The sequence below is a fragment of the Balaenoptera acutorostrata genome, chromosome 16, assembly GCF_949987535.1.
Source record: "Balaenoptera acutorostrata chromosome 16, mBalAcu1.1, whole genome shotgun sequence".
Taxonomy (NCBI): Eukaryota; Metazoa; Chordata; class Mammalia; order Artiodactyla; family Balaenopteridae; genus Balaenoptera; species Balaenoptera acutorostrata.
This window is the reverse complement of record NC_080079.1, coordinates 50,766,770-50,794,304: the sequence shown is the minus strand read 5'-3', so window position 1 is coordinate 50,794,304 and position 27,535 is coordinate 50,766,770. Positions and strand designations below refer to the sequence as shown.

The window sequence follows — 27,535 nt, the reverse complement described above, 5'->3', positions numbered from 1 at the left end:
GCCACCAGGGAAGCCCTCATGGAGGTTTTAATTAATTTTTCCTTTAATTATTAGTGAGGATCATTTTTCTGACATTTTATATTTCTTTAGATATTAATCACTTCTGTGGATATTGACTTATGAATTTGTATTGGTTCCTTATAAATTTTGGATAGCATCAGTTGATCACCTTATTGTGTATATGTTCCGTATTCCATTAATTTAATTTAAGTTAACTTGAGTTTGTTCCATGTTCCTCTTTGGAAGTCTTGACTTTTAGATAGCTCAACGCATCTACACTGCTTTAGCTGTCAAGCACTTGCGGTAGGGAGAAGCAGCCTGTTGCCTTTTCTCCCGTCTGCCTGTGACAGCACTTTGTCTTAAAGGGGTGGCTGAAATCTTTTGTCTGTGTCCCCCTGCCTCATGGGCTGTCTCATGTCTATCTGTTCTCTGTCCCAGGTCTGCCACGTGAATCTGGAGGGGCAACCATTCTACTCCAAGAAGGACAAACCCTTGTGCAAGAAGCATGCACACGCCATCAACGTGTAGGGAGCCCAGGGCATCTGCTGGCAACGAAGGATTCAAGGAGGCTGATGTTTCTTTTTGGGGGGAAAAGAGAGAAGACAGGAAGTGACTGAGCCCTTTTGAAGTATAATTTTAGTCCTTTCTTCTGCACACAGATTGTGTATTTGCATAGTTCAGACTAGAAGCCAAATGAAGATTCCTGAACCAAGCTAGTAATTAATCCAAGACTGGAATTGTACTTCAAACATTGAGGACAGAATTCCAAGAACTCAAAAGTGAAAAAGAAAAAGTAACTTTTCCCCACGCGGTACACTTCCCTGAGGTCACCAGAGCAGGGACAGAGCTCAGGGCAGTTATGGAGAATCTGAAGCATTCTGCGGAGTTCTTTAGAGCTCCTCCAGCAAACAAAATGAAGTGCCAAACAGTCCTCGCTGCAGGGTATTTTTAGAGCCATAGCTGAGCGCTTGTTAGCTAAGACCGATTGGGCTTTCCTCACCAAAAAAGGAAGTGTTATTCCATTACTCGTGTCATGGAGCTACCTCTGCGCATCAGACTTCAGACCTTGCACAGGCTTGAACATTCTCAAGGAAGCCCAGACATCGGAGGGATGTCTTCTGGGAGCCTCTGGGCAATCGACAGGGCTTCAGGAAAGGGTCAGGCTCACACCACAGACAGCTGAAGAAAGAAGGGCTCTTCAGCCACCCTCTTTCAGTCTGAAATATCCAATGTCCCCAGAAAGCTTAGCTTCTTTTTGAGTTGTGGTGGGAAGGTGGAATTGGGTTTTTCCAGTTTTGCTTTGCTGTTTGTGAGAGGAGATTTTAAAACGACTCTGGGCTGTGTTTGGCCTCTGTTTGGCTTTACGAGGTTCATTAGCATGAACGTCTAGTCTTGTGCATGTGTTTCATTCCCAATACTATGACTGCTCATGGCTGAAGTCTTCCTCAGCACCCCTTCCCCCAACAGGCTTAGTGACCTGTGGAAAAGAAGAGAGAGACAGTGTCTGAAACAGGATGGCAGAAGAGGCTGAGAACATGCCCAAACTCTGGGTGGGGAAGAGGAACCTTCCTTTCTGCCAGCCTCAGTAAGAACGCACGAGCTGGCAGGACCTCCCACTTCAGAGCTGCTCCATCCTTCTTGTATCTTCCTTTAAATGCAGTACACTGATTATATACAATTGTGTTGACTGCTGGAAGGGAAAGATGGTATATGATATATACACGTTTGCCATTTTGGCCAATATTTTGAAAAAGTATGAGCTGAGTTGATCTAGCAATTATTTAAGCATTTATTGAAATAGACTTGGGTCTTCAGACTTCCTTAAAGTATTAGTGATAGTTTGAGTTAAGTAAGCATTTTAAAGCTGTTTGATGATAAAGAGAGAAGCTTAGTTTTTGAGGTTGGAAGTGGTGTAGTCTCTTTCCCTTTTAGGAAACGCTGTTATTATGCTCATTGAACATGGCCATGAAGCAGGTGGTTTGAGTGGATGTTTCTCACTTGAGCACAATATTTAGGCTCTCTTCCAAATCACTGCTACTCTTTCCTCACTCCTGTTTTGGATTTTCTCTTTGCATGTTTGAAATGTTTTATGAGAATGCATTAGAATACTTCTTCTTCTGAGAACTGAGGCTTCCAGGGGACTGCCTTTTTACCTGAGGCAGAAGGAAGCAGCTAGATGTGTCTCTAACAAAAGACCCGAGGTTTTTTTTCCAAGGGTGAAGTCACCAACATCCCCCAGGGAGCACCAGGAGGGACATAAACATGCTCCTATCACAGGACCCTTCTTTACTTCTGGTGCAGGGAAAAAGTCATAAAGCACCAGGCAGAGTAAAATCTGCAGGGAGTGCCTGGAGATTTTTCAAGAGTTGCAAACAAGCATTCTGTTATTTTTGGAAAGTTCAAATACACAGGAACAAGGAGGTTGCTGACTGTACAGAAAGGCTCTAGGCAGGTTTTCTCTTAAAAAACAAAAAAAAACAAACAAAAAACCCCCACAACTTTTAAATTATCAGGGACTGGTCTCAAGGAAAGGGAAAAATTTTCCCTAGAGTTGTTTCCAAAAATATCGTTTAAAAGACTTTACACATACACACACACAAGTGTGCCCATTAAAACGTGTATGATCATTAAAAAGAAAAGTAAAATCTCAAAGGAGAACTTCATCATAGTCATTTATTGAGTCGTTTTTTCTGCATTTCAGAGCTAGTGTAGATTCTGAGGGACTCTTTTATTTACCAAAACACAAAATCAACAACAGCAACAAACATTTTAAAGGTAGCAGGAAAAGGAGGTAGTTCTGAATATGGTTCCCTCGATGTTTGTAAGTTTGGCGTAGCGTTGGGTTAAGGTTGTGTCTATTTCAAGTTAACATTGTGGATGTCCTACAACACCAAACACAATTTTTAATAGTTCATGGTGGGGAGTACACTTTGGATCTACAGTTCTTGTCTCCTCATTGTTGACATTTATTTAACATTTATAAACATTAACTTTTTGCAACTGAGTGACTTATGTCTGCAGTGTTTGTGTTAGGAATCTAGCTTTTATAATGCTAACTTTTCAACCCAAGTACTCTTGCTCTGGGATATTTTTAAAAATTTTTAACATTTCAGAAGTGGAATATAGTGTGTTAGAAGTGTGCGCAAAAATATTTTGCATGTTTTTTCTTTTTTTTGGCCTGTGTGAATTCTTTTTAGCAAAATAAAACCCTAAAACGGATGTGCAAATACAGATTTTTCTGTGTAAAGGTTCTTCATGTGACAACCAAAAGTAGGTTATTTCTATATGGCCTCAAATAAAAGTTTGAGACAAAACAAAATGCCCTAAGGAGAAGAAACATATAACTCACTTGCTCTTTTGGCTATGTGGCCCAACAGCAGTTTAATCGTCTTGTTTAAACAGACAAGGATATGCAGGTAATACAAATGTTTTGCATACAAAATGAATTTACCAAGTAAATAATAACCTGAAGACCAGGCTTGGCCTTTTCCTTTTGGAAAGATTGATTTATTTAGCTACTTTAGATTTATTTAGCTAGTTCAGATTTTTTTTTTCTTTCTGTTCTAAATGACTTCATTTCTAGAAAAGTTGCTATATTTTCTTCCATATCTTTTGTCTTGAAATAAGCTAGAGTAAAATCCTCTCACGGCATTTTTAAAAAATAATGAAGACTCCTCGGAGGGTACTATGTTTAACACAACCAATTCATTCTTTTTCAAGGTATTCTATTTCTAGGCATTACTTTAAAAGAAAGGGATATTTTTCATAATTTATTTGATTTTTAGTACCCGAATCAGATTTTCAAAGAGAAATAAAATCTTATTTTAGTATTTTGTAAAGCTATAGCAATTTTTCAAAGAGATGATGGAGAAAAAAAGGCTCATTGTCACAGAACTTAAAGTTGGAAGGAACCTAAGAGATCACCTGGGCATTTTCCAGATGTACGAACCGAACCGAGGCCCAAAAAGGGGAAGTGGCTTCCCGGCATATACACAACCAGCTAGGGAGGCAGCCAAGTGCCATGAAATAAGCATAGACATTGACATGATAAGACCAGTGTCTTATCAAGGCTAGATCAAGGCTGATCTAATACCACCTGAGTGATATCAGAAGAGTCTCTCTAAGCCTGCATATCTACCTGAAAATGGAGGTAATAACACCTGCATTTTGTTTTGAGAAACAAATGTAATAACTTTTGGAAGAAAATTGTAATGCAAATGTTACTTGTTATTATCACCAATAGAGTGGGCTCAGAACTCCTCACTCTCACTTCATTTTCTTAATGCCTTCAACTTGTCCATCCAGAAAAAGTACATTGGGAAAACCAGCAGCAATAATAAATATTACACAAATATCCCAGAAGTATGAACCATGTGAATCAGAATTTGGTATAATTACCTGGTACCAAAATTTCTTCCCTCTTCACCGAGGAACTGTGGACCAAATAAAAATTGCTTGTTCAATACTTTACAAAGCCAGCATTACCTTGGTAGCAAAACTAGACAAGGACACCACAGAAAAAGGAAATTATAGGCCAATATCTTTGATGAATATAGATGCAAAAATCCTCAACAAAATATTAGCAAAACCAATCCAACAACACATTAAAAGGATCATACACCACAATCAAGTGGGATTTATTTGAGTGATACAAGGATGTTACAACATCCACAAATCAATCAACATGATAAATCCATTGATAAAAGGAAGGCTAAAAATCATGTGATCCTCTCAATAGATGCAGAAAAAGCATTTGACAAAATTCAACATCCATTTATAAGAAAAATTGTCAACAAAGTGGGTATAGAGGGAAGATACCTCAACATAATAAAGGCCATACCTGGCAAATTGTATGTCCCATAAGGGGTTAATATCCAAAATGCATAAAGAACTCATACAACTCAACAATAAGAAGCCAGACAATCCATTTTAAAAATGGTCAGAGGATCTGAATAGATATTTTTCCAAAGAAGACATACGGCTGGCCAACAGACACATGAAAAGATATTCATCACTAATTATTAAGAAAATACAACTCAAAACCACAATGAGGTATCGCCTCACACTTGTGAGAATGGCCATTATGGGAAAGACAGGAAATAATGTGCTGGCGAGAATGTGGAAAAAAGGAAACCCCTGTACACCATTGGTGGGACTGTAAATTGGTGCAGCCACTGTGGAAAACAGTATGGAGATTCCTCAAAAAATTAAAAATAGAACCACCATATGAACCAGCTATTCTACTTCTGGGTATGTATCCAAAGAACACAAATACTAATTCAAAAAGATATATGCACACCTATGTTCACAGCAGCATTATTTTTTTCATTACTGCAGCTTTTTTTTTTTTTATTTATTTTTTATTTTATTTATTTTTGACTGCGTTGGGTCTTTGTTCCTGTGCGCGGGCTTTCTCTGGTTGCGGCGAGGGGGGCTCCTCTTCGTTGCAGTGTGTGGGCTTCTCATTGTGGTGGCTTCTCTTGTTGTGGAGCACAGGCTCTAGGCGCGCAGGCTTCAGTAGTTGTGGAACGCAGGCTCAGTAGTTGTGGCTCGTGGGCTCTAGAGCGCAGGCTCAGTAGTTGTGGCGCATGGGCTTAGTTGCTCTGCGGTATGTGGGATCTTCCCGGACCAGGTATTGAACCCGTGTCCCCTGCACTGGCAGGTGGATTCTTAACCACTGTGCCACCAGGGAAGCCCCTACTGCAGCTTTTTAAAAAAATTTTATTGAAGTGCAGTTGATTTACAATGTTGTGTTTCTGGTGTATAGCAAAGTGATTCAGTTATTTTATATATATATGTATATACACACACATACACACACACACATAGATATATGTTCTTTTTCATATTCTTTTCCATTATGGTTTATCACAGGATATTGAATATAGTTCCCTGTGCTATACGGTAGGACCTTGTTGTTTATCCATCCTATACATAATAGTTTGCATCTGCTAATCCCAAACTCCCAATCCTTCCCTCCCCCACCCCCCCTCCCCCTTGGCAACCACAAGTCTGTTTGCTATATCTCTGAGTCTGTGTCTGTTTCGTAGATATGTTCATTTGTGTTGCATTTTAGATTCCACATATAAGTGATATCATACAGTGTTTGTCTTTCTCTTTCTGACTTACTTCACTTAGTATGATAATCTGTAGGTCCATCCATGTTGCTGCAAATGGCATTATTTCATTCTTTTCTATGGCTGAGTAATATTCCATCGTATATATATATATATACCATATCTTCTTTATCCATTCATTTGTCAATGGACATTTAGGTTATTTCTGTGTCTTGGCTATTGTAAATAGTGCCAGAGCAGCATTATTTATAATAGCCGAAATATAGAAACAATCTAAGTGTCCAAGTGTCCATCAATGGATGAATGGATAAAGAAGATGTGATATATATGCACATATATATGTGTGTGTGTGTATATATACACACACACACACAATGGAATACTCTCAGCCATAAAAAAGAATGAAATCCTGCAATTTGTAACAGTATAGATGGAACTTGAAGATATATGCTAAGTGAAATAAGCTAGACAGAGAAAGACAAATACCATATGATTTCACTCATATGTGGAATATAAAAAAAACAAATGAACAAGGAAAATAAACTCATAGACACAGAAAACAGATAAGTGGTTACCAGAGGGGAAGGGGATTGGGGGGCTGGGTGAAAGGAGTGAAGGGGGTCAACTGTATGGTGATGGATGGCAACTAGACTTGTGATAGTGATCACTTTGTAGTGTGTATAGATGTTGAATCATAATGCTGTACACCTGAAACTTATATAATAAAAAATATTTATTCATTTGCTTATTCATTCATTCTTTCAACAAATATTTATTGAACACCAAATGTGTGCCAGGCACTGCTCTGGACACTGAGAACATGATGGTGAATAAAACAGAAAACATTGTTCTCATGGAATGGAGTCAGCCAAATTATGTATCTAATAATTTAGATAAATGACTAAATTATTTTGGGTTAGTTCTGAGGAGAAATATTTTGACTATTTAAAGTGGCTCTGCACAGTGGCACTGGCATTCAGCCGGACTTAGGCTCATGAATGATAACATGGCATGAAGAATGGGTTCTGGATCAAATGTTAGGAAATAGCTGCATATGCTATTCACCCTAGAGATTCACAGCACACATGGGAGCTGTGTGGGTACTGAGTCCCTCAATAAAGAAACCTGTTTAACTTATTTGAGAACAGAATATGGAACTCCAATTTGGAAAACGTTGCCTAAAGTTTTGGTTTAGGCTTTCCTGAGCTCTGACTTTCCCAGGACAATCCTAATGTCAAATAATCTTTCTCAGCGTTCCACTTACACACTTAGTTAAACCATCAACAACTTGGGCAATATACCTTTTTTTTAAAATAGACTTTATTTTTAGAGCAGTTTTAGGTTCATAGCAAAACTGAGCAGAAGGTAAACAGATTTCCCATACACCCCCTGCCCCCACACATGCACGGCTTTCCGCATTATTAACATCCCCCACCAGAGTGGTGCATTTGTTACAATCAGTAACCTACATTGACACATCTTATCACCCAGAGTCAGTAGTTTATATTAGGGTTCACTCTTGGTGCTGCACATTCTGTGGATTTGAACAAATGTATTATGGCATGTATCCACCATTATAATATCATATAAAGTTGCTTAAGAATTCACTGTGCTCCACTTACTCATCTCTCCCTCTCCCCTTAACCCCTGACAACCACAGTTCTTTTTACTGTCTCCATAGTTTTTCCTTTTCCAAGATGTCATATAGTAGGAATCATACAGTATGTAGCCTTTTCAGATTGGCTTCTTTGACTTAGCAATATACATTTCATTCTCCTCCCTATTTTTCCATGGCTTGATAGCTCATTTCTTTTTAGCACTGAATAATATTACAGAAGTATAACTTTTCATTCCACAAACACTCACTGAATGGCTAGGCTTTGTTGTAGGGATGGAAGATGACAATACAGACAAGGTTCCTGCTTTCATAAAGCTTACCCTCTAAAGGGAAGAGACAAGCAATAAGCAAGTAGTATATAATCAATACACTATAAGTTAGTGAGTGCTATGGGAACATAAAACAGAGCGATATGTTGGGGGCTGGAGTAAGCTACTTTTGGTCGGGTGGTCAGTGAAGACCCTGCTGAGGAGGTGACATTTGGGCTGAGGTCTGAATGTTGAGAAGAAACCAACCACACCAAAATTTGAAGTGGAGGGTAAGAGAAATGTGGAGGCTTTCAGGGTACAGTTTGGGCACGATGAAGGCATGGGGCTTGAGAGCAGAGGTGAGGAGAGGGCAGCAGGAGAGGAGGGAGAGAGCACAGAGGCCCTTGGAGCCTGTGGTAAGGCAGGCCAGATGATGCCTTCTAATACCTGCCAGTTGCAAAGAGATGAAATAAATATTGAACTATAAGTGAAGGACTTCACTTTTGGTAGTAGAGTACATTTTATTTTTCCTATAAGACTTTTGAAAAAAATGTCAAAGCTGTTCATCAAGCAGTTCTGGATGAATATGGCCAAAGGTTGTATGCAGGGAATTCCCTGGAGGTCCAGTGGTTAGGACTCTGTGCTTCCACTACAGGGGGACCAAGTTTGATCCCTGGTGGGGGAATTAAGATCCCGCAGATCCCTCAAATCCCGCAAGCCGCGATGCACGGCCAAAAAAAAAAAAAACGGTGTTATGCAGTTGTCTAAAGTCTGGGAAACATTAGTTCTGTGTGGATACAGCACAGTGTTGTTTTCTGAAATCTGGGAAACACAGACCTATTCTTGTATATACACTCACACAAACTGCACACACACTTTGTGTTTACTTAATTGGAATCATACTATATATACTGTTCTGAGATTTGCTTTCTTTTTAAAACAGTGTATTTTTTAAACTATGAACTTCACTGTTTGATCCTACTTAAACCTCTCTAAAATACATTTTAAAGGTTATCTGAGTAATAATGATCATGAGGGCTCCATCTACAATTAGGCATTAGATTGGAGAGATTTAGAACCGAAATGACAAAAGGATGCCATCCTTGTTATCACTTAGCTGGGATCTGTGTTCCTTTTTTCATGAACTAATTCTATTAAAAAAACCAAAACATCTTATTAAGAAAATTCTTCAAGGACCTACTGTATAGTACAGGGAACTATATTCAATATCTTGTAATAACCTATAATGGAAAAGAATCTGAAAAAGAATATATATACATATAACTGAATCACTTTGCTCTACACTGTAACACTGCAAATCAACTATACTTCAATTAAAAAAATTTTTTAATGCAAAAAAAAAGGAAAAGTTCTTACAGACTACCTTTCCATTTGCAAGTCAGTTATCCCCATACCTCTCTCTAGTTCAAAGTCTATTGTTGCATAAAAATAGGTATAAAGAGACTATTTCAAAATAGTTTTTAGATTCAGGGGAGAAGTCAGCTAACAGAGGTTTTCTCTTTTACTTCTAATGAAGTACTTGGGAATGCTAAAGGGTCCTAGCATTTGTGGAAGGAAATTGGTACAAGGTGCCCAGCATGCGCCTGTAGGAGAAGATGGAACGCAAGTAGTGAGGGTGAGTCTACCTCGCATGGAGTCATCACTACAGAGACCCCTGTGGACCCTCCTCTCATACTTGTGACTTTCTGGTGATCTGTAGGGTAGGGAGACATTGGAGAAAAGTAGGGACAGGTTTTGTGGAGCCATCTTTAAGAAAAAGAATATAAAATTTCAAACACATAATTAACTACAAAACTGAGTATTTATTTAGAATGACAAGAAAGAATCACAACAAATTCCTGGAATCATGGCTCTCTGTGTCTCTTTCTTCTGAAATCTCTTAGGCAACTTATCAGAAAAGCTTACATAGGAATGCTCCGATTGCAACCTGACTTCCCCTCTCAACCTAGAACATTTCAAGGAACTCTCAGCATAAAGAGGGGCCTTTGAAAGTGAGGGACCCTGAAGCTTAAGCTTCATTAGTTTCCCAGTAAATATACTCCAGACCTAGGCCAATAGAACAAAGGACACAGCCATTTGGGGATCCTGATTCCCTGGCTCATGCTCTAAGTTAGGAATTGGCAACATTTGTCCAGGACCAGGTTCTGTCTCCAGAACCAGGATTAAGACATGCCTCAGAGTTGGGAGAACAAATCAGATTACTGAGTGAAGCAAGACTTGAAATGGGTCCTGACTCTGCAGCTCACACTCCTAACAGGTGGTTATCTTTCTCCACCTTCTAGTTGAATTATCTCTATCTTATAAGCCCAGGTGTAATGGGAAAGTCACCAAGACAGTAAGGAAGCCGTTGGATGGTATGGTAATATTAGGTTGGAGGTTTAGGAGGAAGGACCAGGGTGCTGCAGGAGAAGCTCCAGGCAGTGGCTGAGACTTGAGCCATGGATACCATGTCTGTTTTGAGTTGCTTGGAAGGACTGAAATGACCAGAATCATCTCTTAGCTTGTAGATTAATGACTAGAATGTGACTTTAGAGAAAAGTAAAGAAGATTTTTCCATGCACCTTCTATGTGCCAAGCGCAATTCACTTTGTGAATCTTTTCTCATTGAGTCTTCACAACCCTACCAGGTTGGGAAGCCAAAGGTCAGATAGTTTAATACCTTTCCCAAAAGTACAGCTAAGATTGTGATCTAACAGGCACTCGATGTGAAGTCCTGTCAGTTAAACAATTTCAAAGTTCCTCTCCTTGGTGGTAATACTATAGTTTCCCCAAAGTCCTGGAGGAAGACAGAGAGTTGGGTTCAGCTCCACAAACTTTCATGGAGCCTCTACTCTGAGCCAGGCCTCATGCTAAGTAGCTAAATTTTGTGATTCAGAGGCAAATGAGGCACAATCCCTGCCCTAACAGAGCTCACGGTCTGCTGGAAGAAACAGACTAGTTACCGTGTGATTTCACTATCATATGGCAATAAATGTTTCTCCAACTTCTCTGAAAAGCAGATCTAAAGCAAAGGACAATGAACATATGTCTTCTAGGAACCTCTACAATTGTGAATTTTTTTTTTGGCCATACCGCACAGCTTGCGTGATCTTAGTTCCCCAACCAGGGTTCAAACCCGTGCCCCCTGCAGTGGAAGCACGAAGTCCTAACCACTGGACCACCAGGGAATTCCCTGAAATTTCTTATGTAATCTAATATTTTGCCTTAAAAAAATATATATATATGTATATATATATGCCCTTTGTTTTATTTATTATTAGATAAAATTGATGCTCTGGAGAAGATGCCTTATAACATCCCACACTCCATGCCCAATGCTGGGTACCCTGGTTTGAGAAGCAGAATGCAAGGTAAATGATAGTACAGAAACAAGCTTGGGGTGCCACGGGACTACTCGGGAGGGACACTTAATCAGCTTGGGAGTGGGCAGCGAAGGCTTTCTAGAGAAGGAAATTCCTGAGCCAAGGCTGCAACGAAGAACTGGAGCCCAGCCCAAGCTGAAGCAGAACTCATATACTAATTACTGAACTGCACTGGGCTGTGTTTGAAGAAAGGCTCATTAAGAGTTTTACAGTTTGTTTTCCTTCCCCTTCAATTGAACACTAATGGACCAATCACTTCCTAGAACGAAAAGGAAAGGTAAGTGAAATTAATTGAGTGTGGATTCTGTGCCAACTGTTTTCCAAATACTCTCAGTTAATTCTCACATCTGCCTCATTAGATTGGTATTATTTATCCTCATTTTATAGATGAAGAAACTGGGATTCAGAGAGGGTGACAAACTGCCCAAGGTCAAAAATTAGGAAGTTCAGTCAGAATTCTGACTCCAAAGTTGGTGTTCTTCCCACCATATAATGTTGCTTAGCTTGTATCTGAAGTGTCTCTCTACTTGGCGGGTGCAGTAGCAGTCAAGAAAATTGTGGATTGGCTTCAAGTTTCAAGGACAAAAGGAAAGAAAAACAGAGGCTTTCCATGATCTCTTGACCCTCTCCTTTGGTCATGGAAAGTTCTGAAAGGGGACTTTTGGGATACTCCTCTCGCTGGCATTGCAGCACCCTACCTCACCAAGCCAGATCTGCTGAATCTGGACTTGGAGAAGTAAGGGTTCATGGGACATCCTTTGGGAGTGTTCACTGAGGTCTGCTTTATACAGTTTATAATTTGCTGTAAACAACTTGCTGTTCCTAATTAAACCTGTATGATCATGCCTGAACTTTTAGGAAACAAGGATTTCTTTTTTATGGTTCTCTTTTCAGTGGTAAAAATAGAGCTCTCTTCAGCTCCATGAGCCTCCTTAACCTGTTGGGCCTTGATTCCGAGACTCTGAACTATAGTCTAGAAATTCATGGATCCTGGCAAAATGTCCAAGAAATGCCTGGGTGAGACAATTGCTAGTGATCGTGAACCATCTCTTCCGGAGGGGTGTTCTGTGAGTCTATTTGGCAGGATTCTAGGACAGGTTCTCTGATGCTTTTCATGCTAGGATAGAAAGGAATACAGATCTCGCAACTAAAAGCTGTTGGCTGAGTTTAATTTTTAAAGAAACAGTTGCTCAGAATGACTACTTCCTCTCTTTAAAGGCAGGGGCTGGGGACTTCCCTGGTGGTCCAGTGGTTAAGACTCCGTGCTCCCAATGCAGGGGCCCGGGTTCGATCCCTGGTCAGGGAACTAGATCCTGCATGCTGCAACTAAGACCTGGTGTGGCCAAATAAATATTTAAAAAAAAAAAAAAAAAAAAAGGCAGGGGCTGGATAAAACCACCTTAGTTTGAAACTAGTGATAAAAAAAATGAATGGGTTTAAGTATCTTAAATGTGATTTTTACTAATTAAGAAAGGAATATGTGCTTATTGAATAAAACCCCCAAAAAACACATATAAATAGGAAGAAGAAAAAAGTAATCATGGTCCCACTACCTGGAGACGCCACAAACACTATTAACATTTTGGTCAGTTTTCTACCGTTAAGAAATATACATATATATCTATTTATTTTATTGTGGTAAGAACACATCTTACATAACTGTAACTTTAACCTGTTGAACAGCAACTCCCCCATTTCTGGTGCTCTACATGTTCAGAGAAACTTCTCAAGTAACAAACTGTGGAGATGATCCTGAAAGTAGCCTTTCTACCATTCTAGCCTTTCTTGAATGGTGAGCACAGAAACATCAATTCAGGAGATGGACTCAGATACTGTTCACGAGGCCTGAACAGAGCAGGTCACAGTTTATAGCAACACTGTCCAATAGAACCTTCTGTGAAAATGGACATGTTCTATCTCTGCACTCTTCCCATATGGTAGCCACTAACCTCACGTGGCTGTTGAGCACTTGGTGAGCCGAGACTGAGAAACTGAATTTAAAATTTTAATTTCATTTTAACTAATTCAGAATTTACATAGCCACACATGGCAAGTGGCTATTGCACACTGGACAGTGCAGGTCTATACAGAGGATTTATAAAAGAGTCACTTGCTGGTCTCAAAGTAAACAGTAGGCAGGGATTGCAAGTTGGCACTGAAAATGCCTCTGTCATTTCAAGCAATAGCAGAACTCGGAATATTTCTCAGCAGTGAGAAAGGCCACTCCAAGAAAAAGTATAGAGATGGGCTCACAATTAGTCTCAGAAAAGGAAGTCAGTCATTAGCTACCTTCTGACATCCTAGCAATTAACCAGTCTTGGGAGAAGAGCAGGTATCTCCAGAGAGGTGCCAAATAAATAGGAGATAAGAGACTATAAAAATGAAAAGCCACTTGGTCTTTCATCACAGGATAATCCAATGCATGTGAATTAATGGCAAAAGGCTCAATAATAGCTTTTGTGAGGAAATAGGAGCAGTGTAGCAGGATATCCTTTTTCCGCACTAAAGCAACCAATTCTTTCGATTTTATATACAGCGGAAGCAATTAATTGTACTAGAAAGAAATCCACAGCTGGCTTTTCCTGATGGCCCCATAAGCAACAAGCACTATTGTTCAGCTTCCAGGATAAATGTCAAGTCATTCTACTGCACCGCTGAGATTTTTCTGATTGTTTAGTTTGACTTTTTCCAAACATAAAAACATGTCTATTCCTCTTGTCATCGTACGTTTTCAGTATAAGCAGATGTCAAAAAGTTAATTTTTTATTTGTAATGTAATCCAAGCATGTGACTTGATGCTAGTATTTCTTCTAAACTTTATGTGACTGAATCATAAGTTTTTCACTTTTGTTTTACGTGTCTATATGTAGTTGAACTGTACTGTCTCTGCTCTTGTGGTTAACATTCATAGTGTGGCTATTCGAGGATCATGCATAATAAACAAATAAGTTATATGTCAAAAACCCAGAAACCTAAGGTTTCAAACTACTGGACTGCATGGTGTGGTTTTGCCTTTTAGATGCATTAAAACACACTGTATTTCATCAATTCTTAGAAGCACATTCTTTGACATTTTATCACCTCTGAAATTAGGATGTCTTACAATTAATGATGTAACATAGTTTAATTGGCAGTGCTTTTCTTTCCTAGTTGTACATAAAATAACAGTGCTTATAATTAATGATATCTCAGTTTTGATGAAATATGGTATATATATAAAATTTGATTAGCATGATGCATTATTGCAAGTATAACAACAGAATAAGTTTTGTTATTGAGCATTTACATTGATCAAATACATGAAAATTTTGATTAATTACACATCTTATATAAGATTCTAATTGACTTAATTCTAAAAAATATTCATCTGGCCACTTTCATTTCCCCCAAATGCCCTGAAAGGTATATAATGTTATGTAATAAAATACAGTGTTATATCTATATCTATGTAATATATAATGTTACATATAGATATATAATGTTAATAATAATTTTAAAAAGCTGGTTCTTTACGCAAGCTAGGGACTAGGCTCCCTGCCTGCAATTGGAGTGGCTCTTTCATGGTGTTCAGTGGGGCCAGGTGCCAGTTGTGCACCGCACAACTCCAGGGAGCATCTTTCACAAAAAGCAGGATGGCACCCCTTGAAGTCTTGCAATGTAGCCGCCCGAGGTGCTCAGTGCAGTGACTACAGCAACCGTGCTTACAATCGGGGCAGGGGAGGGTAGAGAGGAAGGAGGAACAGGAGTACCCTCTTTGACCCTGAGGGACAGAGCAGCACAGCAGATGCATTGAGAAGTTTGTGACCACCCCTCCACCTCCAATTGGACCTTGAAAACTAAGAGGCAAGAATTTTGACTATTACAATGGTAGGCTCCAGCCTGGGGCTGCTTTTTTTTTTTTTTTTTTTTTTAAAGGATTTTCTTATTTATTTATTTATTTATTTATTTATTTATTTATTTATTTATTTATTTTTGGCTGTGTTGGGTCTTCGGTTCGTGCGAGGGCTTTCTCCAGTTGCGGCAAGCGGGGGCCACTCTTCATCGCGGTGCGGGGACCGCTCTTCATCGCGGTGCGCGGGCCTTTCTCTATCGCGGCCCCTCCCGTCGCGGGGCACAGGCTCCAGACGCGCAGGCTCAGCAATTGTGGCTCACGGGCCCAGCTGCTCCGTGGCATGTGGGATCTTCCCAGACCAGGGCTCGAACCCGTGTCCCCTTCATTAGCAGGCAGATTCTCAACCACTGCGCCACCAGGGAAGCCCCTGGGGCTGCTATTTTGATACCTTGTGTATTTTCATACCCTCTACACTGTCCTTCCCCAGGCTGGGAGGCTAGAAAGCCCCTATTCATATGTAAGTGAATAAAGGTATGAAATCATATTTGGGAGAAAGACATAGGAACAGCTAAACTATGCAAAAAAGTCAGTGATATAGACAATAGAGAGAAAAGCCTAAGGGGTTTAGGATGGAGCCGTCAAAGATGACTTCCTGCAAGAGGTGGTACTTGGGCATTGCAGGCAGGAGAATGGCATTAAAAGGAGAATGAATGTGGCCCATTCTGCAGGAAGTGGAGTGACCAGTCTAACAGAACACTGCCGTACAGCATTGATTCTCAGATTTCAATGACAGTGGCATTTCATTAAGTGAAATCTGGAAAAACTGAGCAAGATCAGTTGAAAGAGGTAATGACCAATTAGGATAGCTGGTATAATTCAGGTACACAGCGAGGAAGACAGATTTTGAGGTGGGTAGCAAACCAAATGTAAAACCTACATTTTAAAAGAAACACTGACAGCTCTTGATTACTGACTGGATATTTGATTATGTTTCCCCATGAGAGAACTGAGGAAGTTGTTTTTTAAAGAACACATGGAACTTCAGAACTCAAGCACCGTTTGTTGAAGAGTTGGTAAATTTAAAGTCAGTGATCGGGAGCTCCCTGGTGGCCTAGTGGTTAGGATTCTGGGCTTTCACTGCCATGGTCCCAGGTTTGATCCCTGGTATGAAGCCTCATGGTGTGGCCAAAAGAAAAAAAAAAAGTGATAGTCAGTGATAGTTCTGTGCTATCATTACAGCATTTCTTAGACTCTCACTCCCTCACGGTAAGTGCTTTAACATTAAACCTCAAAAATATTAAAAACAAAAGCCATAAAACCAACCCTGCCTTTGTTGATAAAAATAGAAGAAATGAGTGAGGGCAAACTATCAGTAGAGAACAAAATGAATTAGCAGCTATCTTAAGGGCAATAAATCCTGACTCAGAAACAAACATCAAATAAAGGAATTATGTACACATCTTGTTTTACTAGATTTTAAGCTTTTAGGGGACAGGAGTCTACTATAATGCCTAGTATACTTAGTCATTCATTCATTCATTATTTATTGAACACCTACTGGTGTGCCAGGCAGTGTGCTAGATCCTAGGGAAACAATGGAGTGAGAAAAAGACAGTTTCTGTCCCCTAGAATTTTGTGTCCCACACAGGGATAGCTACCCCAACATATGTGGTGGATAAACTAGTATGCCTATGCACATTGGTAGCACCACACTACACCTAGGAATACATTTGGATAACCATGTACAGCATGTACAGTTGATACAGTATGGCTGTTAATGACACAGCATTCCTGATCCAGGATTGTTATCTCCCCAGTTATCTCAGCTTGAATCTTTATCATGACACCTTGTCTTTCTTTGACTGGTCATTCACAAGGTAATCATACTCAGCTCCAGATGCTGGGATTTCTGGACTACTAGTGCCAAAGGAATTCTTGAGTAGAATCAGTGTTTAGGAGTAGTAAGTAGAGTCAGATATGGGTTATACATTTACATATGTGTAATATAAATATACATATATATACATATATACACATACACATATATACATATTACAAGCATCTATTACACTTCATTTTTTAACCAGACAAAACCAAAAACCATATGTATATATATATTCTATCTTTATTTATTTATATCTGTTTTTTAACCAGACAAAAACAAAAACCAACTATATATATTATATATATATATATATACTTTCTGTCTTTATTTATATCCGGTTAAAAAATAAAGTGTAATAGGTTATAAACCCACTGCTCTCAGGACAGAGAAAGGCAGGGAGGTGAACTGCTACAGGACAGGGAAGGACAGATTTACCATGGGCTGAGTGGAGCTGGGGTAGGGAGGCCCCAGCTCCAGGTGTTGGGTGGGAGGAACTCCAGCCCTCTAGGCAGATAGCCAGAGAGCAGTGAGCAAACAACAGGTGGTAGTCCAGGAGAGCAGCAGGCATCAGGATGTCCAACTTGAGGTAATGGGGGAAAGGAGGCCTGATAGATGGATATAATATGGACTCAGAGAATCTAGGAAAAAAGCTGAAGGCAAACAAGCATTGCTATCAGTGCACAGAAAAGTCTGTGTTGTAGGGCTGGGGCAGACTCCAGAGAGCAAAGTCCAGACAACAGGCAGAGAAAATCAAGTTCCACACAGGCTAAAAGGCCATGGCTTCAAGAGCAAGAAAAGGGTTATAAGTCAGTGCTTAGAAGGGGGCCAAGGTTAGGGCTCCCCAAGTAGGTAGCAGAAGCAGCAGGAGGCTGAGTCCTGGGCTTGGGACTGGAGCTCTGGGAAGTATTCCTGTCACAGGGCCAGGAGAGGATTGGGCTCTATGGTAAAAGGTATACTGATAGTAGGGAGAGGTCTACAGAGAACATGGACTAGGCAGGACCAAGTGGTGACTACTTTGTAGCAAGAGCCTCACTAAACCATCTTTTAATCATAGGAAACAAGTCCTTTGAAACAAGGAGAAGTGAAAATGGAAATGGGAAAAGGAGCAAGTTATTTATAAGTGAAAATAGAATGGGAAATCAAGTACTATACCATTACAAAGAAAAAACAAACTCAGATCTTTAAACTTTTCTCTATCTTGTGCACTGAGTTATATTTATATATAACCATCTTTTTTTCTTAAACACAATTTCTGTTTTGGCTTGGTCCTTCTAAACCATGACAGGGTATTATTAACCAATAAAATGATGTAGTAGTGTCCATGTTGAAAAATGTAGCTGTTTCCTCTACTCTTCACAGCACTCTTGTCCATTAATATTGGGTTTGAAATCAACCTAAAGCATCACTCTGCCAAGGGCATCCCTTCACTATTCTCTCCTTAGTGGACTCTATCTCCATACCCACGATGACTTAGTGCTGCCTCTGCCTCATAAAGTCTTTACAGCAGGAAAATGACTTTGGATGGATTAATTTGGATGAATCTATCCAACTAATGCCTTCCCTGAAAGCAGATGTCTCCTTTTCACTGAAGATGGTATAACCCATAGCTTCCCTGATCCACCCTCACCTTTTCAACATAGTCCAAGCCACCCTCTAAAACTGGGTCTTGGGATTCCCTGGCAGTCCAATGGTTAGGGCTCCACGCTTCCACTGCAGGGGACCTGGGTTTGATCCCTGGTCAGGGAACTAGGATCCTGCAAGCCACGTGTCACGGCTAAAAGAAAATAGAAAATAAATAAATAAATAAGTAAATAAAAACCTGGGTCTTGATGACAAGGTTTAGAAATGCTTAGAGGAAATTCTATCCTTATCTCACTCATTCATTTAACAAATATTGAGCACTAGATATGTGCCAGGAACTAGGCTCTGAGGAAACAGTTGAGAACAAGATTGACAAGGTCTTTGCTCTCACAGAGTTTACATTCTAGAGGGTCAGAGAAACCCTCTAGACCATAAACAAATAACTAAATGAACAAGGTAATTTCATATAGTAAAAAGTGGTATAAAGAAAATAAAATTGGCTGTGTTGGGGTGCTAATTTAAGACAGGTGATCAGGGAAAGTGTCCTTGAGGTCCTGAGAACTGTAGGAGAAAGGTGATTTTGCATTCCAAACTAATGCTATGTGATTTGGGCATGCAACTACCATTCTTGAGACCTGTACCTCAGACTATGCAGAGAAAAAAGGCCCATTTCCAGAGCATTCTATTAACCTACTTAAAGGAAAACCATCACATTAGAGAATGTTGAATTTGGACCTTGAGGTGTTGCCTTTGAGTTTGGGGGCCAGACTGTGCGTGTCCAGATGTCTCCTTGGGCTTCCTGGCTGCTCTTGTTCATTTAGTGGGCCGGCAAACCAGAGAAACAGGCCAGCATGCATACACATGCCAGGAACCAGAGAAAACACCATGCCCTGCTCAGTTGTCAGTAGGTAGGTTGCCCGCTGTGATAAAGCTAAGGATTTCAGCCTGGGCACTAAGGTGGGCCTTATCCAAGGAGAGCAAAAGGATGTCTAGTAAAATTTCCAAAAACTTGAAAAGGAGATCCTTTTGTAGAGAAGCAAAGATGTCATGACTTAAAATTTGATGCTTCAGTTTTGCTCTTATTTCTACAGTGGCATATAACACAACCTAGGCAACACAGATTTGTACATTTCGGAAACTTGATGTACTAAACTACCAACCTGAGGTTGTCTATTTTATAGACTGATTCATATGTCTGAAAATTGAACTAGGCTCTAGAGGGTATATTAACACACTTGTCATAGTTTTATCTGCCATGACACATTGCTCAGCTTACATCAATGAGTTCTTTGGTCAATCAGTCTGAATCTCCTCGAGCAAAAGGTCCACCCTTTCCCTTGATATCAAAGCAGTGTCCTATGTAGAAAACTTGAAAAAGTGACAAATTTTAGGAGATGCAGGGAAACTCATGTATCATACATTCATCCTGCATAGCAAGATCCATGACTCTCAAACCTGAGACAGGTATAGAGTTCAGGAAAAAACTTAAAGAATAAATAGAATTGAAAAATAACTTGGAATTACGGAAGGTATCTGAGGAATTAAGGGCAAAGGTGGATGTATAAAAGGGGGACAGAATAAAAGATGGACAAAAAAACCCCGTTAAACAAGAATGTAAGGGAATTTAGCCATTTAAAGAAGAATATAAATGGAATCTAAAGGCCTGGAATCTAAACGTCTCTCAAGGGAGAATGTGTGTAAAACACAAACATCAGGGCCTGGCACATTCTTTTCCTTGCCTCTTTTTACCCCCAGTTTAAAAAGTGATTTTATAAAGGTAACTTTAAAAAAGAGTATCTTTTGTAAAGAGACTTAATTTAACACCATACATTCGTTGAAAGACTTACCAAAGAGATCAAGGTCACATTTGGTTGTTAAAAAGGGACCTAGACTCTTTCTTCACATCCAGGACATTGAATACTTTTAACGGCATTTTCCAAAGAATGAGGACAAATGGAAGAAAAGAGGTAGTGACAATTATTTATGTTTTCCAAATGGAGGGAATGAGGCTCCGGAGTGTATCCGAGGTCCCTAGAGTGAGCCAAAGGTGGAGAAGGGAGCAATATTTATAGTCCGCTGACTTCAGTTCTGTTGGGTTAACGCCGCTCCTCATCTTATGCCTTTGGAATTCACGGGCTCCATCACAGGGTCCGCGGGCGGGCCAGGCCTCGGAGCTCCAGGACCGACGCGGAAATGCTCCTTTCCCCTGCAGCTCACCCGGAGCCTGTCCACCTCCACCTCCCTACCTGCGCCATGGCACGCTGGCAAAGAGCCCAGGAAGAGAAGCCGGGGAGCTGTGGGTGAATAATGGTTACACTGTGGCTACATTATTCTTTCCTTTGTCGCAACCACTACTACCACGATCGGGCAGTTCCCCACCGTGGCGTGTGAATTCTCAGCGATCAGGCTTATTCCGCAAGCGCTGACTTGCCCTCACGTGTCAGAGTTTTTGTTGAGTTAGTTTGTCGGGGGGAGGGGTCCACACGAAGGAACCCCGGAACACTGGCAGTGCCGGGGGCCCGGCCAGCGCGCAGCAAGGGGCTGCGATGTCCGCGCTGTTCCACGGCGTTCAGTCGTGTGCGGCGCGAGCACTGCGTCTGCTCGACACGGCTTCCGGACACTGGCCAGCCCCGCCACAGCGGCAATGGGGCGTCTCGGTGAGGAGGGGCCGACGGGGCCGAGCGGAGGAGAACCCCCCTCCCCTACGGCAGCCCGGCGCCCCCTTGCCGGCTGCCAGCCCTCCTCCCCGGCAGTGGGGCGCCGAGCCCCTCAGACCCTTCGGGCACTTCCGCCGCGCGCTCGGCTCCTTTCGCGTCCCCGGCCGGGCGGGGCGGGCGCCCTCCGGGGCGGGCGCCCTCCCAGTGCGCGCGCGCTGCAGCCAGTCTCGCGGAGGCCCGCCCCTCCCCCCAGACCCCGCTCCCGTGCCGGCCCCCCCCACTCCTCCTTACTTGGCGAGTGTCGGCGGCGGCGGCGACGGCTGCCGAGATTGGAATCCGCCTGCTGGCGCTCGGCGAAGGAGGAGGGAGGAGGGCGGGCAGGAAGGCTCGGGCTGCGCCGCGTCCGTCCGCGCGAGACGAGAATCGTACAGCCGCGCGAGGGGCGACCGGGCTGGGGCCGCTGCACGCCCAGGGCGGAGGCCGAGCCGGGCCCCCGCCTTGCCCCGGCGGCTCGCCGCGCCCACCCCGCTCCGCGCCGAGGGCTGCAGGATGAGTTCCCCAGGGTCCGGGTGAGTTGGCTCGTCCGGAGAGTGCGTGTGCGCGTCGGAAGAGGCCGGCCGCGGCAGGGAGGCTGGCGCGGGCTCGGGGCGAAGTTTCGGGGGGAGCCGGGAGCGCGAGGGAGGCCCGAGCTGGGGGCCGCCGGGCCTGGCCGCTCCGCAGGGTCCCCGCTGCCCCGGCTCTGTCAGGCCGCAGCCGACTGGGCCCTGCCGCCCCGGGCCTGGCCCTGCCGGAGACCCGGGCCCCCTGGCCGCCCCCCGCGACGTCCCCGCCTCTGGGCCCCTCTTTGTTCCCCACCCCCGGGTTTCAGGCCGAGTTTGGGGAGGCGGTGTGGGCTAAAGCTGCCACCAAGGACGATTCTTGAATCCTTAAATGGGAAAGACGCTCACCTCCCCGCCCGGGAGCTGCGAGGGTGATATTCGCGATTTGTCCATTACGTTTCTGCAAAAAAAAAAAAAAAAAGAGAAAACGAATGTCTGTTTCGTGGGGCGGTAGAGCCAGGAGGAACTGCCAGCCCTCCCGCAAAACTTGCCCGCGGGAAGGTGCCAGGTTTCTCGGAGGTTCACCTGTTGTCCTGCGCTGCCTCCGCTGCCATGTCTGTTGTGATTCTGCACTTCAGTTTCTGAAAACTTTCTGCTGGATTGAATGTAACCCTTTTTTTCTCTTTCCAGACTCCTACTGGAAAGGTTTGGCAAGAAAAAAAAAAAATAGCTTGCGTCAGGAAAGAAAAATAGTGTGCTGTGTGCTAGGATCTGGCGTTTTGTGACTTGTGCTCTTTCAGGCTCTCGGATGTTTTAATTTGGTCAAAGTGCTGCAGGTTTTGTCTTTCAGACGGTTAGCAAACTGTTCTGAGTACATAGTACGAACTTGGCACGTTCACCTGTGTTACGTCATTTAATACCTATGATAATCCTGGTTAGTATATTCCTCATTTTTTAGAAGAGGAAACCGAGACGCAAAGAGGTTGAATAACTTGTCTAAATGAGCTGGGATTTGAACCCAAGATTTTTTCTATTATTCAGGATCTGTTAAAGTGAGGCATGCGAAGAGTTAAACAACAACAACTACAAAAAGCCTTTCTCTGTAGACACTCTGACGTTTAGGAGCGCTTTTCAGTAAACTCATACTTGAAATGATCGCTATTTTGTTGCTTGAGTTGAAAACAACTCCTTTATTGTATTTATTTCAAAAGAGGAGTTCAAGTCTGAATTAAAGTAGAATGTATCAATGCTTATAACTTTTCAGTTGTTGAAATAGAAAGTTTCTGAACTAGAATTTTATTTAAATATTTAAAATTAAAGCTAAAATACGGGCAGTTCTGAGCTAGAAATGGGTTGAAGTTTACAAAAGGCCAGTTGAAATTTAGAATGATCTCTTAACAGAATCAGTGTTCCACTCCTGTTTTGCACCACCACCACGCCCCGCCCCTCACCCCCCACCCACCCGCACATTCTCCGCACATTCTCCGTAGAACTCATTTTAAACTTTTTCTGCTTTCTTCACTTCACATCCTTTCCTGAAAACATTGAGGCATCCAATGGGAGCTCCTTCCAGAATTTGCTGGATTCCTTTTATCATCTTCTTTCCTTCCATCTTAGTGGAAGAATATTTTTTGTCCTTCCTCCTGGTTAACACCTTATTTCATTTTTCTCTTCTTTCCTACTTAATGGAGTATAAGTTACTCTTTTGTCTTAGAGTTCTTACAAGTATGAATGTGCCTAAGATTTCTTCAATTTACAAAAACATTCCCTTGAGTCTGCTACTCCCTCAACCTGTCTTGTTGCTGCCTTTCCTTTTCAAATCATATTAACAATAAAAAGAAATTATGACCTTATAAAAGTAATACATGTTCGTTAAAGAAAAATAGAACAAAATGAAGTAAAATTAAAATTCACTCCTTCATAATCCCAACTCTAGACATTGCCAAGAGTAGTTTACTTTTCCTGCCTTTACTTCCTGGCGATCCATTCACTTCTTAACCCCGTATTATCTGGATTTCACCTTCACAAAGGTCACCTGTAACCTAATAAACACTTTTAAAGCCCCCTTTCTAAGTCAGCTTGAGCTTTTTGTAGCACTTAACATCGACCCATCATTCTTAAAATACCTTTCCTTGTCCATCATTCACCTGTCCATTTCATTCAACGAATACTTACTGTATTCTAACGTAACACACGAGTCAGTAGGAGGCAACAACAGATACGGTGCCTTGCCTTCATGGAGCTTAAAGTCTACTGAGGGAGACATATATTTAAGAATGAATTCTATAATTAAATGTAATTGTATAGATAAAGTGCGGAGTATTTATAAGAGCTTAAAATGGGGGCCTGACCTGGTGCTGGTGTATGTTGGAAGAATCTCAGAAGGCCTTCTTAAAAATGTTATGTTGAAACCCTGTGACAGTTCCGAAGGATGAGTATGAATTAACTAGATGAAAACAGGGCTTCTGTGACATTATACTGACCTCGTTACTCTTTGCCCCTTTTCACTTTCTGTTCTTCCTTCCTCCTCATTAATGTAAGTGTTCTCCAAGTTTCACTTTTCAGATCATTTTTCGTACATCTCTGGTCCTTTGACATTGTTTCAGACCCTTCTGTCTGAATAATTCTCAAATCTCTATTCTTTATTTCTCTTCTGCCCTTGAATCCTGGTTTTTCAAATTGTTTTATGTGTATCTCTACCTGATTATTCAGGTTCAAAGTGAACTCCTCCTTCTTACCAAACTTGTTTCCCTGGTGTTCCTTATTTTTGTTGATGTTATCCCAAACCTAGTCCTTTCCCCATCCCATCACGTGTTGTCTGTAGCCAACATCTGTTGGTTCTGCTTTCATGGTATTGTCACTCTTCTCTCTATTCATGCCATCTTTGGTACAGTTCTTAATACATGTTGGTATCAAGGTTATAATAGATTACAAAATGAGTTGGGCCACTTTCCTTCTTTTTTCTCTTTTCAGGAACAGTTTAGACTGGGATTATCTTTTACTTGAGAGTTTGGCAGAACTCGCCTATAAGAGCATTCAGGCTTATATATATTTTTTTTTCCTGGAGAGGAATTTGAGTACCATTTCAGTTTATTTAATAGCTGTTGATCTGTGTAGGTTTTCTATTTCTTGTGTGAATTTTCGTGTTTAATATTTTTTCCAGAAATTTATTTATTAAGTTTTCAAATCTAGTATTATTTGGTTTTCACATAATTCTTTTTTCTTTAAATTTCTTTGATTCGATATACTTATATACAATATTATGTCCTGTGTATATATTTGTATATTTGATAATTTTCCCTCTTCAATCTTTTTTTTTTTCCCTCCTAGCTGAATCAGGTTCTCATCCCACCTGGACTAATGTTATGATCTTCTTGCCTTTACTTCCACCTTTATCCAGGTTAACTTATGCATTTCTGCCTAAATTAATCTTGAATCCCGTTCTTGTCACTTCCCCACTCAGAAGTTTCCAGTGTCTTCTATTAAATGAAATTGCTTCCTTGGGATTTGCCTCAGATTTGCCAGATTCTTATCTTCCACTATTTTTGCTTCCTGCACATGTTCCTTCCACCCTTCATCTGCTGTTGCTTATAACTCTTCCCTCTACTGGGACTGCATAAATGGTAATTGTTGTATGTACAAGTCCTGCCTCCTTCAAGCTCCATTTCAAATTCCATCTCTTTTTGAAGTCTTCCCCATTTTCTAATTCTGGATGGAACACTTTCTGAAGAAAGGGATTTTCTTTTTTAAAAAAAAAAAATTAATACATTTATATATTTATTTATTTATTTTTGGCTGCATTGGGTCTTCATTGCTGCGCATGGGCTTCTCATTGCGGTGGCTTCTCTTGTTGCGGAGCACAGGCTCTAGGTGCGCAGGCTTCAGTAGTTGCGGTGCGCTGGCTCAGTAATTGTGGCTTGCAGGCTCTAGAGCACAGGCTCAGTAGTTGTGGTGCACCGGCTTAGTTGCTCCGCAGCATGTGGGATCTTCCCAGACCAGGGATTGAACCCGTGTTACCTGCATTGGCAGGCGGATTCTTAACCACTGCGCCACCAGGGAAGTCCCAAAAGGGATTTGCTTAATGCATGAAGTTTTTAATCTAATATTTTCTTTTTGCACTTACTCATTTGTTTTTTTTTTCTTCCAGTTTTATTGAGATATAATTGACATACAGCACTCTATAAGTTTATGGTATACAGTGTAATGATTTGACTTGCATCATGAAATGATTATCACAGTAAGTTTAGTGAACATCCATCATCTCATATAGATACAAAATTAAAGAAATAGAAAACAAAATTTTTTCCTGTGATGAAAACTCTTAGGATTTACTCTCTTATCAACTTTCATATATAACATACAGCAGTGTTAATTATATTTATCATGTTGTTGTACATTACATCCCTAGTACTTAACTTACCTTATAACTGAAAGTTTGTTGCTTTTTGTCACTCGTTTGTCTTTTTAAAAAAACAACCTTATTGAAATATAATTTGTATACAGTGATATGTACACATGTTAAGTGTGTACTTTCGTGAGTCATTTGGTCTTTTACAGTGATTTTTATACAAATATTAGTTCTGCTCCTAGACTGTAGAAGGGGTCTGTAACTGGCTTTGTTGCATATTAAAATGATAAATGGAAAAAGGCCCTATCTAGCCTGGCAGCAGCTGGACATCAGTTGTAGTTGTATTGATATGACTTTTGGATCTTGGGAGCAGGGAACCGTGGAGAGAAAGGAAAATGGGTTTCCTCTCAGGCTAAATTTTGGTCTAGAAAGCCTTTCCTTCCCTCTTCCACATTTTATTAGTGTTTATGCTTTTAGAATGTTAGTTTTAAAGCCTCAAGGTCCATATTGACCACATCAGTCCAACTCTTTAACCCTAAGATTAAATGCTGAGTTGTGTTGAATTATGTCAACTATAAGATGCACCATAGGGCTTCCCTGGTGGCGCAGTGGTTGAGAATCTGCCTGCTAATGCAGGGGACACGGGTTCGAGCCCTGGCCTGGGAAGATCCCACATGCCGCGGAGCGGCTGGGCCCGTGAGCCACAACTGCTGAGCCTGCGCATCTGGAGCCTGTGCTCCGCAACGAGAGAGGCCGCGACGGTGAGAGGCCCGCGCATCGCGATGAAGAGTGGCCCCCGCTTGCCACAACTGGAGAAAGCCCTCGCACAGAAACGAAGACCCAACACAGCCAAAATCAATCAATCAATCAATCAATCAAAACATACGCATCTGATTCAAGATCCTCATTAAAAAAAAAAAAAAAAAAAAAATTAAAAAAAAAAAAAAAAAAAAAAAAAGATGCACCATAATTTTATAGACCATTTATACAGAAAATATGTTTCTAGTTAGTTTTAAGAAGCCGTCGATTGTAAGATGCATCCTAATTTCAGAGGTGCTAAAATATGAAAAATATATGCGCTTTATAATTGGTGAATAGGGTTTCTCTCACTTATCAAAACTCCCATCCCTTTAGTGTAGATGTTGGGAAGAAGAATTTAAACCACACTAATGTAGGAGTGACTTATAGCTCTACTGTTACTGTGAAAAGTCATTTTTTAAGAGAGGATGCTTGTTAAACCTCTTTAACAAGTAAAATGTTTCAGGCAGTATAGAGAAATATTTATTTTTGGATGGAGTCTCTCACGACAAGGTATGCCAATCTGATTGCGAGGTACTTTGACACCCCCCTGCCCCCCCACTTTTTCC

General features: G+C 41.2%; 2 protein-coding genes across 8 annotated transcripts in view; both read left to right on the top strand.

The window, feature by feature from the left end:
- The window catches only part of LDB3 (LIM domain binding 3), a 60,173-nt gene extending 56,954 nt beyond the window's left edge, over positions 1 to 3,219 (top strand). For all 6 annotated transcript variants that reach the window (XM_057530733.1, XM_057530736.1, XM_057530735.1 and 3 more), the window contains one exon: positions 439 to 3,219. In XM_057530733.1, the coding sequence (XP_057386716.1) occupies positions 439 to 528 (90 nt within the window). In that variant the 3' untranslated portion in view covers positions 529 to 3,219. The remainder of the gene's footprint in view (positions 1 to 438) is intronic.
- Positions 3,220 to 21,712: 18,493 nt separating this feature from the next.
- Positions 21,713 to 27,535, top strand: part of BMPR1A (bone morphogenetic protein receptor type 1A) — a 141,445-nt gene continuing 135,622 nt past the window's right edge. Inside the window, exon 1 of one of the 2 annotated variants that reach the window (XM_057530900.1) lies at positions 21,713 to 21,850. The gene's annotated coding sequence lies outside the window, so the exon portion shown is untranslated. The remainder of the gene's footprint in view (positions 21,851 to 27,535) is intronic. The other variant, XM_057530901.1, reaches the window with a different exon arrangement.